The sequence below is a fragment of the Stegostoma tigrinum genome, chromosome 20, assembly GCF_030684315.1.
Source record: "Stegostoma tigrinum isolate sSteTig4 chromosome 20, sSteTig4.hap1, whole genome shotgun sequence".
In the NCBI taxonomy this organism is placed as follows: Eukaryota; Metazoa; Chordata; class Chondrichthyes; order Orectolobiformes; family Stegostomatidae; genus Stegostoma; species Stegostoma tigrinum.
The window spans coordinates 4,541,490-4,560,687 of record NC_081373.1 but is presented as its reverse complement, the minus strand read 5'-3'; the positions used below and the strand labels follow the sequence as shown (position 1 = coordinate 4,560,687).

The following is a 19,198-nucleotide window of genomic DNA, read 5'->3' as shown; positions in this document are numbered from 1 at the left end:
CCACTCTCTGTGTAAAAAACCTTGTTCCTCACATCTCCTTTGAACTTTTCCCCTCTCACTTTAAATGCATGCCCCCTTGTTTAAGACATTACAACTCCAAGGAAAACATTCTGGCTGTCAACCCTATCTAAGCATCTCACAACCTTACTGAATTCTATCTAGTCTCTCCCCAGCCTCCACTGTTCCAGAGAAAACAACATGAGTTTTTGTAGCTTCTCCTTATAGCTCACACAGTCTAATGCAGAGTTCTGAAGGAGATAGCTGAGGAGATTGTAGAGGCATTGTTGGCGATCTCACAAAAATTACGAGAGTCAGGGAGGTTCACAGAGGACTAGAAAATGACTAATGTAGCACTCATTGTTAGGAAGGCAGGGAGGCAGCAAGTCAGAAACAGCAGGCCGGTTAGCCTTATCTTGGTCATTGGGAAGCTTTTAGACTCCATTACTATGGATGAAGTGCAGAGTACTAGGAAGTGCAAGGCAAAATAGGACTGAGTCAGCACGGCTTCATCAACATAAGGTCATACCTGACAAATTTGTTAGAATTCTTTGAGGACAGACCAGCAAACTTGACAAAGGAGAGCCAGTTGGCATGATTTAGATTTTCAGAAGGCCTTTGACAAGGTGCCACACAGGATGCTGCTAAATGAGATAACAGCCCATGGCATTGGATTAAATCAGAACCAATAACAATATGTGACAGCAACAGTACAATTGGTGCATGTCCAACCATCTTCCATTTAATCCAGAGTCTATGCAGTCAGAGCAATAGAACTTAACTGCCTTCCAATGCTGAGATATGATATGTGACTTGCACTGACTCTCACTGCAACATTTATGTCTTATTACTTGTCAAATGCATAATGCATTTCAAAGACACATCCTACCTACAATTAATTGAGGCTTCATCTTCATTTATCAAAAATTGCAATGCAACATCGTTTCAATGGATTCACCAATTCCCCTGTTTCTGTGCTGGAGTCTAAAATGGCCAATTTGTTTCTAGCTGCTCGTGACTTAGGAGAAGTGGTCTTTCTCAATACACAACATGTACGCTGCACTTGATCAAACCAAACCAAACCCTGTTATAACAATGATAATGGGAACTGCAGATCCTGGAGAATCCAAGATAATAAAATGTGAGGCTGGATGAACACAGCAGGCCAAGCAACATCTCAGGAGCACAAAAGCTGACATTTCGGGCCTAGACCCTTCATCAGAGAGGGGGATGGGGTGAGGGTTCTGGAATAAATAGGGAGAGAGGGGGAGGCGGACCGAAGATGAAGAGAAAAGAAGATAGGTGGAGAGGAGAGTATAGGTGGGGAGGTAGGGAGGGGATAGGTCAATCCAGGGAAGACGGACAGGTCAAGGAGGCGGGATGAGGTTAGTAGGTAGGAAATGGAGGTGCGGCTTGAGGTGGGAGGAAGGGATGGGTGAGAGGAAGAACAGGTTAGGGAGGCAGAGACAGGTTGTTCCCCCACCGCATCCCAAAACCAGCCCAGTTCGTCCCCTCCCCCCACTGCACCACACAACCAGCCCAGTTCATCCCCTTCACCCACTGATTCCCAAAACCAGTCCAACCTTTCTCTGCCTCTCTAACCCATTCTTCCTCTCACCCATCCCTTCCTCCCACCCGAAGCCTCACCTCCATCTCCTGCCTACTAACCTCATCCCACCTCCTTGACCTGTCCGTCTTCCCTGGACTGACCTATCCCCTCCATACCTCCCCACCTATACTCTCCTCTCCACCTATCTTCTTTTCTCTCCATCTTCGGTCCACCTCCCCCTCTCTCCCTATTTATTCCAAAACCCTCACCCCATCCCCCTCTCTGATGTAGGGTCTAGGCCCAAAAATCAGCTTTTGTGCTCCTGTTATAACAAGGTGCAGAGCTGGATGAACACAACAGGCCAAGCAGCATCTTAGGAGCAGGAAAGTTGACGTTTCGGGCCTAGACCCTTCGTCAGGCCCAAAACGTCAGCTTTCCTGCTCATCTGATGCTGCTTGGCCTGCTGTGTTCATCTAGCTTTACACCTTGTTATCTCAGATTCTCCAGCATCTGCACTTCCTGTTATCTCTATCAAACCAAACCCTGTGCCCACAGTCACCACTGCAGATGTTGGATCGGTATTCCTGCGAGTCAACCCAAGGAAAGCCATGGGCCCAGATCATGTCACCAGTCAAGCACTCACATCTTGTGTGGGCCAACTTGCAGAGGAATTCACCGATATCTTCAATCTCTTCCTACTACAAGCTGAAGACCCCACCTGCTTCAAGAAGACCACGATCATCCCCGTACCTCAGAAAACACATGCAATATGCCTTAATGACTACTGCCCAGTGGCTCTGACCTGAATAATCATGAAGTATTTCAAGAAACTGGTCATGGTCCATATCAACTCCAGCCCCCCATTCTTTCTCGAACCCCTACAATTTGCCTACCAATGTAAAAGGTCCACAGTGGATACTATATCCCTTTCCTGCGCTCATCCCTGAAACATCTGCACAACAAGGGCACTTATGTCAGACTCCTGATCATTGGCTCCTCCCTCTGCAACTGGATCCTCAGCTTCCTGACCCACAAGCCCCAATCAGTAAGGATCAGTAGCTGCACCTCCTCCACAATAATGGTCAATGCTAGAGACCCCCAGGATGTGTCTTCAGCCCCTTCTGTACTCCCTTTACACCTGTGACTGTGTTGCCAAATTCCGAATGAACACCACCTACAAGTTTGCTGATGACACCACCGTAGCAGGATGGATATCTAACATTGACGAGTCAAAACACTGAAAGGAGATAGAAGGTTTGGTGTCATGGTGCAATGATAGCAACAAAACTAAAGAACTGATCATTGACCTCAGGAAGAAAGGAGGAGAACACGCACCCATCTACATCAGTGGAACTCAGGTTGAGAGGGTGGAGAGCATCAAGTGCCTTGGAGAGATGACAACCGATAAGCTGTCCTGGACGGGCCATGTAGGTATGACGGTCAAGGAGGCACAACACATCTCTTCTCCCTCAGGCAGCTCAGGAAATTTGCCATTTCCATAAGGTCCCTCACCAACTTCTGCAGATGCACCTGTCCGGGTACATAATGGCCTGTGACAGCAACTGATCTAACTAGGACCGTAAGAAACTACAGAAGGTGATGCGCACAGACCATTACAGAAACCAACCTTCCAACCATGGGCTCCATTCACACGGCTCGCTGCCGCCTAAAGTGGTCAGCATCATCAAAGGCCCATCCCACCCTGGTAATGACCCCAAAAAACCTCTTCCATCAGGGAGAAGATACAGAAGTTCGAACACATGCACCAAAAAGGTTCAGGAACAACTTCTCCCTGGTCGTTATCAGAATGATGAATGGACTCATAAATCATACGGATCTTGTTAATGTTGATCATGCCTAGCTCACACCTTGTGCAATGTAACCTGTATTCCGCGAAGTTATTTTTCACCTTATGATCTGTACATCCTCGCTTGCAATGATCTGCCTGTACTGCTCACACACAAAGCTTTTCACTTTACTTTGGTGGCCATGACAATATATCACATCGAATCAAACCAAACCAAACCTCAATGGGTTCCCTTGGTCCTCTGAATACGTGGAAACATACTGTTTCATTTTTGACAATAGGAGCACTGGGTCCAGCAAAAATCATTCCAAATTTGAGAGACCAGCAAGAAAGAAAGAATGAGAGAACAACACAAACTGGAAGAGAGAGGGCGGAGGAGGAGAAAGCACAAACAGAGAGACGAGAGAGGGGCTGAAGCACAAAATGGTTCACCAGAGTGGGAGAAAGTTCAAAATGGTAGAGCGATGGAAGAGAAAAAAAAAGTACCATGACTGAGCAGGAAGGCAGAGGTTAAAACAAACTTAGAAAAGCGGAGGGAAAGAGGGAGGGACTGGAAAGAGAGAAAGGGAGAGAGCGAGAGAGAAACAGAAAGAGAGAGAGAACAAAACACACTCTGGCTGACAGGGAGAGAATGAATCACAAACTGGAAGGGGGAGATAGAGAAAGAAAATGAAACACAAACTGTGAAAGAGTTAAATACAGAAGAGGGAGGAAAGAAGAAAACTCACAGATGTACAGAAGGAGAAGTATAAGGGGAAGAAGAAGAGAAACACAAAATGTTTTGAAATCAACTAGGACAAAGCTGATTGATAGTTGTTGCATGATCAAATCTTCAGGAATACCTTACACTAAGGTGTATTTAGCATTTCCTCAATAAGTACTTTAATAGTACTTCTTGTCATACATTTAACATTAAACCTCATGTAAGACCATCTGAAATAATGATGTTCAAGGAGAATAGATCTTTGGAAATACACTTGCACCATTAAGAAGAATTTAATGGAGGAGATTTAAGTGAGACATGCAGGATGTTAAAGAAGACCAACAAAGTAGATGTAGAGTGGATATTTCCCCTCGGAGGGAATCTGGAATGAGAAGTCATGTCTTTAGGACAAGGGACAGCAGGCCTTAAAGAGACATGAGGACAAATTATTTCTCACAAAGGGCCTTGAGTCTGTGAAAATCACTCCCTCAGTATGTGGTGGATGTGGGACATTGAGTAAATTTGAAGAGAAGATAGACAAGTTTTTAATCGGTAATAGATTGAAAGCTTATAGAAAGCAGGTGGCCAAGGTGAGATCAGCCATGGTCATATTGAATGGTGTTCAGGCTCGAGGGGCTGAATGGCCTACACCTGCTCCTAGTTCTTAGATTTTGTGTGTGAGTTTAAAACGTCCACTGAGGGGGTCAGAGGGATTTGCCGAATATCTTTTCCTTTGGTGGTCTTTTTGTTATTTTTCTGTTTTTCTTGCACAGGTGCAGAATGGGTGGACAGGTTTGTTCTGAGCTCAGTCTGAGAATCATGAACAAGGAGTAGGCTCAATGGATCACCTTATCCCTTCCTGGCAAGCCTGCCCACTGCCTCTGCACTTTCACGTGGTTTGTGAGGAAGTCTTTCCACAGGGACCGAAACAAGCCAGCAAGCCTAGAGCAAATGCCAGGCTGAACCAATCCACCATTTCGTCACCGTTGCATCAGTGACCTTTTCACTGCATGATTTAGTTTGTAAAGCAAAACAAATAATTAGGTGATGACATTCCCAGCACAAGTCTGAAATGAGCAGAATCATTTGTGATAGCAGCACTCGACACTGTGTACGAGATGAACATTGATATACAGCAGGCTACAAATGTGTTGTAAGGGCAGTTTAGGGTCATTCCAACCACTGCATTTTCACGGGAATTCGTTCTTCACTGACATTTTAATTATAACTCAACCAATGCAACCAATTTGTAATGTCACTATTCATTCAACTCTTTTTCCTGTTGGCGTCCCATCATGAAATTCTCAAAACCAACAGATTTTATTTTTCTATTTTGCATTTCTGTCTGCATCGTTAAATTTTTCCCCTGATTTGTTTTATCTTTTCTCCTGCCTTGAATAGATAATGCTTGTGAGTGATCCAGAGATTGAGAGCAGTGTCCTCATTAGCTCAGATGAAGGCGCAACCTACCAAAAGCACCGGCAAAGCTTCCAGATTCAAAGCATGCTGTTTCATCCTGAGGAAGAAGATTGGATCCTGGCCTGCAGCCAGGACCAAAAGGTGAGTGATGTTACTGCAGCCCATCACATTGCCTGGAATTTGAGAGATATTTTTGCCCAAAGCAGCTGGTACTTTGTAAAGCGTTGATTCTGATGGGAGCATGTTGTTGTTTAAGAAAATGAGGTGCAAAATCTTTGCATGTTCACAGGTTTAATTTCACTGTGTCAAAAGCCAAGTGCATTGCAACTGAAAGGTTGGGAGTGAGAGCATCCAAGTTTCCAGCTGCCACTGTCTCATTGCCTATCCCTGGTGGGGATGGGGTGTAGAGTTAAGAGGCCGCATCTAGAGACTGGGCCTGCTTCCTCTACAAACTCTCTCTGAACCCCATGATTCGCCCTCATTGAGCTTATTGGCATTATTCACATTTCTGGCAGCATTTGGCAACATCCTTTCCTTCTGTTGCTTCGGTGGCATCAACTCATGACAGAGTGTGTCCACACGCTTAGTGTGTCCTGGTGGTACCATGCACTTTAAGCACAGGAATATTTAACCTATATCCTTTGGCATCAAAGAAAGCTTTTTTCTGAGTTGTCTGATTGACGTGCTGTTGGAGGATAAAAAAAATTGCTGTTAATTTGTCAGAAGGATTGAAATGTTGGAATGTCATGAGGGCCTTTTCAAGAAACTGGAACATTCAATATTCAAACTGCTTACATTTGAACAAGGTCTACCTCAGGGTTTCAGAGAATCAAAGCCTAATCCTTGGAGCAGTGAAAGCAGTTCCAGTGGGGTCTTCTTTTGTAATCAGTGACAGGAGATATCCCACCTCTCCCCACAATTCCACCATTCACTCTCGCAAGCTTGCGGCTGCTATACTGTTTCAGAGGTGTGCAAATAAGATTCTGGCTGATAAGGCAAGACATTTCTTTCAAGCCAGCCAATAACGAGCTAGTTCAAATTGTAAGACATTGATAAAGCTTTAAAGTAAAACTTAAAATGTCGATAACCTGAAGAGTATTTTCTTAAATCGGATAATCGATTGACTTTCAGCCCAGAACATCGACTTTCCTGCTGAGGCATGCCAAAGGGTTTCAGCCCCGAAACATTGACTTTTCTGGTCCTCAGATGCTGTCTGACTGGCTGTGCTTTTCCAGTTTCACATTTATTGATTTTTTTATGACCAGTTCTGTTAAAGGAACTGAGTTTCAATATTGTTCTTTCTTTTGACAGTGATGAACAGGTTCCTCAATTTATTAATATACCCATAAGATTTGGGTTTAGTTTTGAGGAAGCAGCTGGTTTTAGACCATACCTTCTACAATGTTAGGGTCTTATGTACTTTGCACTCAAAATTCTTTTGGAGTGCGGTGTTAAGGATAAAAGTTAAAATGATTAGTTGAACTTGTAATGTGGTCAACTTAAGCCTGGTAAAAGAGAAATAAATTTATGTGCAGGACCTTTTCTCTGAAAATAAAAGGAATATTTGAAAGCCTTGCAGACTTTCCAGAGTTTGGATTTTAGTATAGTGGCATATGGGGCTAATTACGTTTATGAAGGGCTTTTAAAACAAAAAAAACATTAGATATAATCGTCCTTCTAGATATGAATTAATCTGTGTCACGTGTCAAACATGTGTCGAAGAGCCAAGATCCCTGGAGTGTTCATGAAAGGTTGTTTGCACTGTTCTGATTTTCAACAGAGAGCGCAAACGTTTAAGGCTGTTAGTTTGCTTTTGTTCAAGAAAGGCTGCAGCAGGCTAAGAAAGCATCTCACCATCAGTTTCTCAACGGCCAATAGTACAGGCAACAATTGCTGGCCAGCCAGTGATTCCCACATTCCAAGAATGGAAAAAAAAATCACAGTTAGAATTTGGCTTAATAAGTCCAGCAGTTGAAAGTTTCTGGCCAATTTAGAAGTGACCTGACCGAGGTCAGAAACAAAGGAATGATGATTTGATAGCATTGGAGCAGCACAGACAAGAGTTGTATATTGGGACCTTGTGGAATCTCAAACTCTGCAGAGCCCATCGGCATTGCTCTTGAAATTGAAGAAATCTGCATCTGAAGCCTCCAGACGAGATGAACCCTTAACATCAGAGAATTCAAAGAGTTTTGCTTTAGTCCAGATAATGGTTACCCAGGGAAAGTCAAAAACTAGTCTCAACTCTGTCTAACAATTAAGTTAACCCCACAAATTGCCATACACAAGCACAAACACCATCACCAGCTCTCCCTCAACCTCTCAGCCCCTGCAGGCCCTCTGGCAGCCATGCCCAACCCTGAGCAGGTAAATTAACTCCTGACTCTCCAAAGCTTGTCCACCATCTACAAGACACAAGTCAGGAGTGTGATGGAATATTCCCCACTTGCCTGGATGGGTACAGCCCCAACAACACTCAAGAAGCTTGACACCATCCAGGACAAAGCAGCCGCTTGTTTGGCACCATATCCAGAAACATTCCACTCCCCCCACCATCGGCACTCAGTAGCAGCAGTGTGTACTCTCTACAAGATGTACTGCAGAAATTCCCCAAAGATCCTCAGCCACCACCTTCCAAATCCATGACCTCTTCTGCCTAGAAGGATTACAGCAGCAGGTATATTGGAAAACCGCCAGCAAGTTCCCCTCCAAGCCATTCACCTTCCTGACTTGGAAATGTATCACCATTATTTCACTGTCACTGGGTCAAAATCCTGAAATTCCCTCCCCAAGGGCATTGTGAATCAACCCATAGCACATAGACTGCAGCAAGAAGGCAGCTCACCACCACCTTCTCAAGGGGCAGATAGGCATGGGCAATAAATGCCAGTCAGCCAACAACACCCACGCCTCATGAATGAATAAAAATATACCTCTACTACCACTGGCCTAAACCCCCACATCCCGGGTTCCAACATTTGAGACCCTCTCTACTGGTCCTGACATTTTTCTCACTTAATCTCCTCAACATTAATTCCCAAACATCTCCTCCACAAAAGCCCTGCTCTTTATCACCAATACTGCCATCCCCCTAAAACATTGCTGGCCCCAACACAACTGCTATCCCCCAAGCCACCCTAATGATGCTACTATCCAGTAGTCTGCTTAGCTTGCACCCTAACACCTTACTCAGGTCTCACTCTAATCTTCCATTTAACTTGTGTACTTACGCCTGCCTAACAGGTATCTAAATCATCAGCTATACTGCTGGACATTTTGATTCTTAGAACACAGTACTGTATTCTGAGATTCAACCTCTCCTCACAACTACAGCGCACAATTCCGAAGGATCTGGGATTGGAATTCTCGGCAAAAAATATGGATCTCAGCATTATTGTAACAAAACAGAATGAGCAGACTGGGAATCATATTGCGATATTCTGTTCCCAGAATATCCAGGCGATTATTTTTCTCCTTGAAAAGAATTCAAGGAAACCACAGTTACCTCAGTAGAAGAAGTATTCAGTTTGTGCAACTTCCAGACGAGAAACATTTAGTTTGAAATCTGCAGGCTATGTAAAACTGAGAAAGTCTAAAGTCTCAGTTTTCTGAATACTCAAATCAAAGGTCTTCACAGTTCATGGGAAAGAAATGAGGAGAATCAGTTGTATTGAATTTAAAGATTTGATATTGAGATATAATTTATCTGGATTTGAATTGTTACAAAATGATGATGTTGGGAATAGATTGAAATTTTGCTTTGATGGACGTTTTGAGTTTTTGTTTCTGTCCTCTGTATCTGGATAAACTTATTTTTTTGTTTTTATCCTTTGTGTAATAAACCTTTGTTCTGATGTTAAGGAAAATCTGTAGCCTCATGCCTTTTTTTTAATAGCGAACAACTGCCAAAGCCACTGAAAAAAGACCTATCAAGCCAGATTACATTCCGGGATCTAATTTGCGCAGGATTACCATCAGCTGGGAATATAACAATGGCAATGTACAGGCCAATCAATGAACTGATTCCTTTTTTTTCCCAAATCTGAACTGTTGTGACCATTTGAAGTTTAGCATCCTTATGTTTTCCTGATGAGAGCAAGACAATAAGCTCCATTCACATCTTCCTTCTTTAAGCAATACTTTCAAGTGAAATCATTGTTTTCTTTCTTCTCTCCCCACTCTATTTTATCCTCCTTCACCTCCTTCACTGAGCTAAGTGTGGGCACTGGTCACTTTTCAGTATCTTTCCACTATGAAGTGAGGCTGGATAAGTTTGGGTTGTTTTCTTTGGAGCAGAGAAGACTGAGCGGGACCAGGCTGAGGTGTGTATGATTATGACAAGATAAAGAGGTTGAATTGTAAGCAGATGTTCTCTCTTATCGACAGTCAATAACAAGAGGGCATCATTTCAAGGTGAAAGACAGGTGGTTTACAGCAAATTTAGGGAAAGAATTCTTGACCCAGAGAATGGTGGGACTCTGGAATGCACTTCCTGGGAAGTTAGTCGAGACAGGAAAACTCAAAACCGTTAAAAAGTACTTGGATGAGAAGTGTCATAACATTCAAGGCTATGGGCCAAGTGCTGTGAACTGGGACCAATACAGATTAGAGTAGCTTTGGTGGGACAGGCTCAATGGGTCAAAGGACCTTTCCTGTATGGCATGATTCTAGGTTTCTACCTCATACCTGCGTGTCAATACTAATATTCAGGGATCCATTTAATCATAGACATCCATCATTAAAAATGAACTAAATAGGCAACAGAATTGAGAGTTTTTTGTCACAAAACTAAACATGAGGATCAGATGATGGCATAACATGGTTTTACCAGATTCCATGAAAACTGACCTGAGATCAGTGCCTGAGATGCTGGAGAATTCAAGATAACAAAGTGTGGAGCTGGATGAACACAGCAGGCCAAGCAGCATAGGCAATTGTGATTGATATAGACTGCAAAGGATCAAGCTATAGATAGATATTCTACTCATCCACAACAAATCACAGTATCGTACACAATACAGCAGACCAGCAGAGATTGTATTCACATTGTTTCCCAACAACCTGACTAGAGATTAGACACAAACCAAGAAATAGCTGATTCCTCACAGATGAAATGAATTTGCCTTTGTTCCTCGGCTTCTCATTATCGCTCCCGCAATGAAAGGCTGACTCCTGTCTGGAACAAGTAAAGAACATCAGACATGAGCAAGATGTATGCTGTCTTGTTGCCCCAGTGCTTCCTAAAAATATTGTTTAGAAATAACAGAGACAAGTGAGAACAGGGTTTGAATGAATACACAGCCAAATCCACAGTAGTTCCAATTTCCAATGCAGGCCAGTCTTTCTGCCGTCGAGACATCAACCGCCTCAAACTCTCCACACCTCTCACCCACTCCAACCTCTCCCCTGCAGAATGGGCAGCCCTCTGCTCCCTCCGGTCCAACCCCAACCTCACCATCAAACCTGCAGACAAGAGTGGCGCAGTGGTAGCATGGTGCACTGACCTCTACATCGCCGAGGCCAAATGCCAACTCTCCGACACCACCTCCTACCGCCCCCTCGAACATGACCCCACACCTGAGCACCAAACCATCATCTCCAACGCCATCCAAGACCTCATCACCACAGGGACCTCCCACCCACAGCCTCCAACCTCATTGTTCCCCAACCCTGCACGGCCCGTTTCTATCTCCTTCCCAAAACCCACAAACTGCCTGCCCTGGTCGACCCATTGTCTCAGCCTGTTCCTGCCCCACCGAACTCATCTCCACCTATCTGGGCTCTATTTTCTCCCCTTTGGTCCAGGAACTCCCTATCTACGTCCATGACACCACCCACGTCCTCCACCTCCTCCAGAACTTCCAATTCCCTGGCCCCCAACACCTCATCTTCACCATGGACGTCCAGTCCCTATACACCTGTATTCCGCATGCAGATGGCCGCAAGGCCCTCCGCTTCTTCCTGTCGCACAGGCCTGACCAAGCCCCCTCCACCGACACCCTCATCCAACTAGCCAAACTTGTCCTCACCCTCAACCACTTCTCTTTCGATTCCTCCCACTTCCTACAGACAAAGGGGTTGACCACGGGTACCCGCATAGGCTCAAGCTATGCCTGACTCTTTGTAGGTTACGTGGAACAGTCCCTCTTCCGCACCTACTCAGGCCCCAAACCCCACCTCTTCCTCCGGTACATTGATGACAGTATCGGTGCCGCCTCTTGCTCTTCAGAGGAGCTCGAACAGCTCATCCACTTCACCAACACCTTCCACCCCAACCTAAAGTTCACCTGGGCCATCTCCAACACATCCCTCAACTTTCTGGACCTCTCAGTCTCCATCTCAGGCAACCAGCTTGTAACTGATGTCCATTTCAAGCCCACTGACTCCCACAGCTACCTAGAATACACCTCCTCCCACCCACCCTCCTGCAAAAATTCCATCCCCTATTCCCAATTCCTCCGCCTCCGCCGCATCTGCTCCCACGATGAGGCATTCCACTCCCACACATCCCAGATGCCCAAGTACTTCAAAGACCGCAACTTTCCCCCCGCAGTGGTCGAGAACGCCCTTGACCGCATCTCCTGCATTTCCCGCAACACATCTCTCACACCCTGCCCCTGCCACAACCACCCCCAGAGGATTCCCCTCGTTCTCACATACCACCCCACCAACCTCCAGATACAACGTATCATCCTCCAACACTTCCACCATCTACAATCTGACCCCACCACCCAAGACATTTTTCCATCCTCCCCCTTGTCTGCCTTCCAGAGGGACCACTCTCTCCACGACTTTCTTGTCCACCCCATACTCCCCTTCAACCCCACCACATCCGGCACCTTCCCCTGCAACCGCAGGAAGTGCTACACTTGCCCCCACACCTCCTCCCTCACCCCTATCCCAGGCCCCAAGGTGACCTTCAATATCAAGCAGATGTTCACCTGCACATCTGCCAATGTGGTATACTGCATCCACTGTACCCGGTGTGGCTTCCTCTCCATTGGGGAAACCAAGCGGAGGCTTGGGGACCGCTTTGCAGAACACCTCCGCTCAGTTCGCACCTCCCAGTCGCGAACCATTTTAACTCCCCCTTCCGTTCCTCAGACGACATGTCCATCATGGGCCTTCTGCAGTGCCACAATGATGCCACCCGAAGGTTGCAAGAACAGCAACTCATATTCCACTTGGGAACCCTGTAGCCCAATGGTATCAATGTGGACTTCACAAGCTTCAAAATCTCCCCTTCCCCCACTGCATCCCAAAACCAGCCCAGTTTGTCCCCTCCCCCCACTGCATCCCAAATCCAGTCCAGCCTATCTCTGTTTCCCTAACCTGTTCTTCCTCTCACCCATCCCTTCCTCCCACCTCAAGCCGCACCTCCATTTCCTACCTACCACCTCATCCCACCTCCTTGGCCTGTCCATCTTCCCTGGACTGACCTATCCCCTCCCTACCTCCTTACCTATACTCTCTTCTCTACCTATCTTCTTTTCTCTCCATCTTCAATCCGCCTCCCCCTCTCTCCCCATTTATTTCAGAACGCTCTCCCCATCCCCCTCTCTGATGAAGGGTCTAAGCCTGAAATATCAGCTTTTGTGCTCCTGAGATGCTGCTTGGCCTGCTGTGTTCATCCAGCTCCACACTTTATTACCTTCTGTTTGGGAAGCAGGTGTAACTGGATTGTTGAGCTGAGGGTGCCTTTGTAATATTCAACAGAAATCAAAAGGGGAGGTAGAATTTTCTCCTTGCTGTTGGGGTGGAGGGGTGGGGTTGGTGATGGTATGGGGGGTGGGTGAGAATGGTGGTGGACATGTGAATGGGATAGTGCTGTTGGCCCATATTTGCCACCTCCAATCCATCTGCAAGCAAGAGGCAGATCGGCAATTCATGTCTGTTTGAAGCCAAATAAGGCCTTTATTATAAGCTAATAGGAATTTTCCAATTGCCTAGAGGTCATCTTGTCTGTCGTGGTGCCCTAGTAGGGGATTAGAAAGTGACATTTTATTTTTCCTGGTGGGCCAATCCACTGGAAGGGGAGATAAGTTTATATATTGAGCTAAGCCACTCGAAAACAAAATAAAGATTTGACTTTACATAAATGCAACTGACACTTTGAAGTCTCTTTTTTCTAAGGGGTTTCAGGACTGAGATAAATGTTCATTAGGTAAAGATACTCTGAGATGTTGAACAAAGCTCCACACAACAGATTTATGAGGAAAGTTATAGGTGATGGTATAAAAACAACATGAGTACAAAATTGTCTGAGTGATAGGGAACATAGTTATGGTCAATGGATATTTTCTAGGCTGGAGAAAGTTTTGTATTACCCAGGAGTCAGTATTGGGACTTTAGCTTTTCCTGACATATATCAATGATCAGGAGTTTGGTGCGGAGGGGAAAGTTTCAAAGTTTGCAGATGACACTAAACTCAAAAGAGTTGTAAACTGTTGCTTGAGTGGGTTCCTTTGTCTTGAATGCCATTGAATGTCTTGGTCTTGTTGGATCTGAACTAATCCAGGCAAGTTCAGAGTATTCCACCAAACTCAAAACTTTTCTTAAAATTAACTCATGGGACCAACATTAGTTGCCCATCCCTACTTGCCCTCGAGAAGGTAGTATAAATTGTTTTCCTTAACTGCTGTTCTCCATGTGCAGTAGGTAGACTCACAATGCCATTAGGAGGGGAATTTCAGGATTTTGATGCAATGACACTGAAGGAATGGTGATATATTTCCAAGTTGGGATGGTGAGTGGCTAGGAGGGGAACTTGCACATGGTGGGGTTCCCATGTATCAGCTGCCCTTGTCTGTCCGGATGGAAGTGGTTGTGTGTTTGGAAAGTGCTGTCTGAGGATCTTAGGTGAATTTCTACCATGTATCTTGTAGATGGTACATACTGCTGCTACTGAGTGTCAGTGGCACAGAGAGTAAATACTTGTGGATATAATGCCAATCAAGTCGGCTGCTTTGTTCTGAATGTTGTCAAATTTGGTGAGTGTTGTTGATGAGATATGTGATGGAAATTCTGGTGAAGGCCTAGCTCATAGGGTTAGATGAAGTAGGGTAAGAGTAACATCTAGAGGTTGATAAACATTAGCAAAGACCATTTGAGCTGAATGGTTGATTTCCATGCCGTAAATTCTAGGTAAAGTGGGAAGGAATTTTGTGTAATCCATCCATCACACTGACATTGCAGGGAAAGGAAGCACCATTACCACAAGTATCAATTCAGGCAGATGAAGTAACTGTTAAATTTTCATTAAAGCTCAAATCCGTTCAACCTTAGTCAGCAGAAAAATGCCACTGCATTCTCCTCAATGGTTTGCAATTCTGATCTGTTCTATGAATCCAGGAAATAAAACATATGGAGCAGTAATACCTGTATGTGACTTCTAATCAAAGCCGATTTGCATGGTTTGTGAGATTTTTCTTCTGAATTAACGTCTTGGGACCACTCCAACTCGTTAACATCAATACACAAGCCCAGTGGAATTTTACATAATCCTTTAATCCCAAACAGTCCACTTGCAGAACTTTCCAGTTGTATTGCAGCCCTTCCTTTTCTTCATTTGCCAATTTTGTCTTGCCAAGTGGTCCCACACCAAGGAACCCTGCATCATTGATTTTAAATACTCCGAGCTGATCTGGAAGTGATAAATAGCTGTCAGAACAGGGAGACGGTCAATATTGTTTAACTCACAACTCATCAGCAATTTAGCACGGAAGTCATGTGGATCCAGAAATGTACAGAAAACAACACTTTTATGCCATTTTCATTTTGTGTTTTTATTTCGGTCATTGCATACCTTTGTTTTAATCTCTAATATGTTCTTTCTCTTCTAGTTTCTTTGACCTACCTCTCTCACTAGGTTTCATCCTTTACTCTCATATCCATCACTGTTTTCCCCTCAATTATTCTCAATGCTCCAACTGAGACTGTCACTCCCATGTTGGCATGTACAGATGCTGCCCAACACCAGCAGCTGAATCAAAACTCTCCAGGCGCGGATCCATGGTCTCTCGAGACTGAAGGATGCCACACACATTCTCATATACATTCTGATTTTCTCCCCATATTTTCTCTCCATGACGTTTTCTCCTCCATATTGTATGTTTTATTTTTTTTCACCTCGTATTTACACTCGGCTTTTTTCTCTAATTCTTCTGGTCTTTCTGGATGGTGTAAAATTTCCATCATTGAGAGTGGGTGATTCATTTTGGTGTTGACATACCTTGCTTCACAAGGTGGATGGTAAGATGAACAAAAGCCCAGAGTAAAGGCATATGGGCAAATCTTAGAGGAGTGAGGAATTTTTTGACGCACCTCATTAATTTGTCTTTCTTCGACACTCTTTAGTTCAAATACAATGTGCCCTGTAATTTGATGAAAATGCTATATCTGTATTTGATGAAATTCGGGACCAACAGTTTACCCTCTCAGCCAAGACCATTCAGGAGGGATGTTACAAAGCATTTTGACACACAAAGGGTGGTATAAACCATAAGACATAGAAACAGAATTAGATCATTTGCCCATTGAGTCTGCTCTGCCGTTCGATCATGTCTGATATATTTCTCAACCCCACTACTTTGACTTCTCTCCCATGATTCCCTTCTTAAGCACGAACCTATCTATCTCAGTCTTGAATACATCCAATGACTTGGCCTCTACTGCCGTGAGGCCCACAGGGTAGCCACCCTCTAACTGAAGAACTTTCTTCTCAACTCAGTTCTAAAAGGGCATCCCTCCACTCTGAGGCTGTGCCCTCAGGCCTTAGACTTGCCTACTAGTGGAAAAATCTTCTTCACATCCATTGTATCCAGGTATCTCAGTATTCTCTAAGTTTCAGCCAGATCCCCAATACCCCTCTAAACTCCATTGAGTACAGACCTAGAGTCCTCAACAGCTCCATATATGACCAGCCTTTCATCCCCAAGATTATTGTTGCAAATGTCCTCTGGGCTCGTCCAATGCCAGTACATCCTTCCTTAGACAGGAGGCCCAAAACGGCTCACAATGCTCCAAATATGGCCTGACTATAGCCTTATCTATCCTCAGCAGCATATCTCTGCTCTTGTATTCTAGACCTCTTGAAGTGAAAGCTAACATTGCATTTGCCTTCTGAACTGCCAACTGAACCTGCATGTTAAGCCTCGGACAATCCAGAAGTAGGGCTCCTAAATCCCTTTGTGTTTCAGATTTGTGAAGTCTTTCCCTGTTTGTAAAATAGTCTGTACCTCTATTCTTCCTTTCAAAGTGCATGACCTCACATATTTCCACATTGTATTCCATCTGCCACTCTTTGCCTACCCACCAAGCCTTTGTCAGCACTATCTGTCCTTCCACCTGTCTTTGTGTCATCTACAAACTTAGGAACAATGCCCTCAGTTCCCTCGCCCAGATAGTTAATGTATAATGTGAATAATGCTGACTCCTCTTGTCACCATTAAGTTTGAAATTCTTGTCTACACTTGGCAATGGATACTAAATCAGTTATTAGTTTTAAATCTAAGACAGATAATTATTTGGTTAAACAATGGTATTAAGGAATATTGGCCAAAGATAGGTATATGGAGTTAGGCAACAGATCAGCCATGATCTCATTGAAAAATGCAGCAGGCTGAAGAGGTTGAGTAGCCAACTCCTCTTTCTATGTGCTAAGAAATAATTCTTAACAATTGTGAAATAAATGAAGTAATGACAGAAAAGGGAATTTTAGTCAATTTTTTTCATGATTGAGTGAGAATATATTATTTGAAGAGAAATAGGAATAAGAGTCAGGGTGTAAAAACAAATAAATCATTACTTTCTTAAAACCTCTAAGGGTAATTTACTACCTGCAAAAATGAGATACATCAATTTCAATTGTTCATTCCTTAGGCCTGAGAGGTTGTGTAATATTGCAGGAACACAAATAAAAGGATCCCCACGTCAGTAAGTGCCAACTGTGATGAAATGTGTAACTTGTATATACAGCGGAATTTTGAATGCAGACTTCAAAGAAGAGTATCTGATTGATATATACTAATATCTGTTTTTAGTAGGTATTTCAAAATAGTGGCATATGGGTATCAGCTATTTTTGTGAAGGGTTCAGCAAAAAATAACTATGTCAATCAATTTCTCCAGAACCATCATCTAATTTAGTATGTGTCAGAGAGCAGGGACCCCCTGGGCTAAAATGGGAGATATATTTTTACTGTAAAGGTTACAACTGGAATTGAAAACATTGAAAACCATTAGCTTGTTTTTGGTTAGGATAACCAAGGCTTGATGCTAGCTTGGAAACCCAAAGATTAGAAGTATTCTTTTAGCTATTTTGGAAGACAACAGAATGGAGTAAAAAGAAAATATCTTTTCTGTCTTGGAAAGGAGTGTAACAAAAAATTAATCACTTTAGTGGAAAGTTTATTTGCATAACTTTCAGGCCAGGACTGTATGGTTACAAGTATGAAGATTATTGAGACCTGAGAACATCTAAACTCTCAGCATTGTGAGCATTCATGTAAGAAGACTTCAAAATTCACAGAAGAGAACTCGGAAGGATAGATTGAGTTGAATGAACAAGAGGGTACAGTCTCTAGATGTAAAATTGTAAGTGCTAGTGCTGAGGAATAAATTAGATATTGCTTTACATGTTTCAAGATCTTTCAAATGGTGTTCTACATTTAGATAGTTTAGTTTCCTTTGCATATTTTCCCCCTTTGATTTATAAACTGCTTGTTAAAGAACTCTACTGTCATGTGTGCTGAATTTTCAGTGAATAATCACTATGTTAGTAAGATAATAAGACAATAAGGAATATAGACAGGAGTAGGATCTTTAGCCATCCAGACCTGACCCATCATTCAATAAGATCATGGCTGTTCTGACATTCCTCACGGCTATTTCCCCATAACTCTTGACGGCCTTACTGAGTTAATATCTTTAAAAAAAAACAAGGCATGTTTTATTATAATAGCAGCATCAAGAGGGAATATTGTAGTAGTAGTATCGAAAGGGATTACAAAACAGAGACAGATATTTGTAGATCCTACCCTCCCTCGACCTCTTCATCTCCAACTGCCGTCGAGACATCAACCGCCTCAACCTCTCCACCCCTCTCACCCACTCCAACCTCTCCCCCGCAGAACGGGCAGCCCTCCGCTCCCTCCGCTCCAACCCCAACCTCACCATCAAACCCGCAGACAAGGGTGGCGCAGTGGTAGTATGGCGCACTGACCTCTACATCACCGAGGCCAGACGCCAACTCTCCGACACCACCTCCTACCGCCTCCTCGATCATGACCCCACACCCGAGCACCAAACCATCATCTCCAACACCATTCACGACCTCATCACCTCAGGGGACCTCCCACCCACAGCCTCCAACCTCATTGTTCCCCAACCCCGCACAGCCCGTTTCTATCTCCTTCCCAAAATCCACAAACCTGCCTGCCCTGGTCGACCCATCGTCTCAGCCTGCTCCTGCCCCACCGAACTCATCTCCACCTATCTGGACTCCATTTTCTCCCCTTTGGTCCAGGAACTCCCCACCTACGTCCGTGACACCACCCACGCCCTCCACCTCCTCCAGGACTTCCAATTCCCTGGCCCCCAACACCTCATATTCACCATGGACGTCCAGTCCCTGTACACCTGCATTCCGCATGGAGATGGCCTCAAGGCCCTCCGCTTCTTCCTGTCCCGCAGGCCCGACCAGTCCCCCTCCACCGACACTCTCA

General features: G+C 44.3%; 1 protein-coding gene across 2 annotated transcripts in view; it reads left to right on the top strand.

Annotated features, from left to right (window-relative positions):
- Window positions 1–19,198, top strand: part of LOC125462076 (VPS10 domain-containing receptor SorCS1-like) — a 1,248,383-nt gene that overhangs the window by 809,623 nt on the left and 419,562 nt on the right. For both annotated transcript variants that reach the window (XM_059652946.1, XM_048551586.2), the window contains exon 4: window positions 5,458–5,616. In XM_059652946.1, the coding sequence (XP_059508929.1) occupies window positions 5,458–5,616 (159 nt within the window). The remainder of the gene's footprint in view (window positions 1–5,457; window positions 5,617–19,198) is intronic.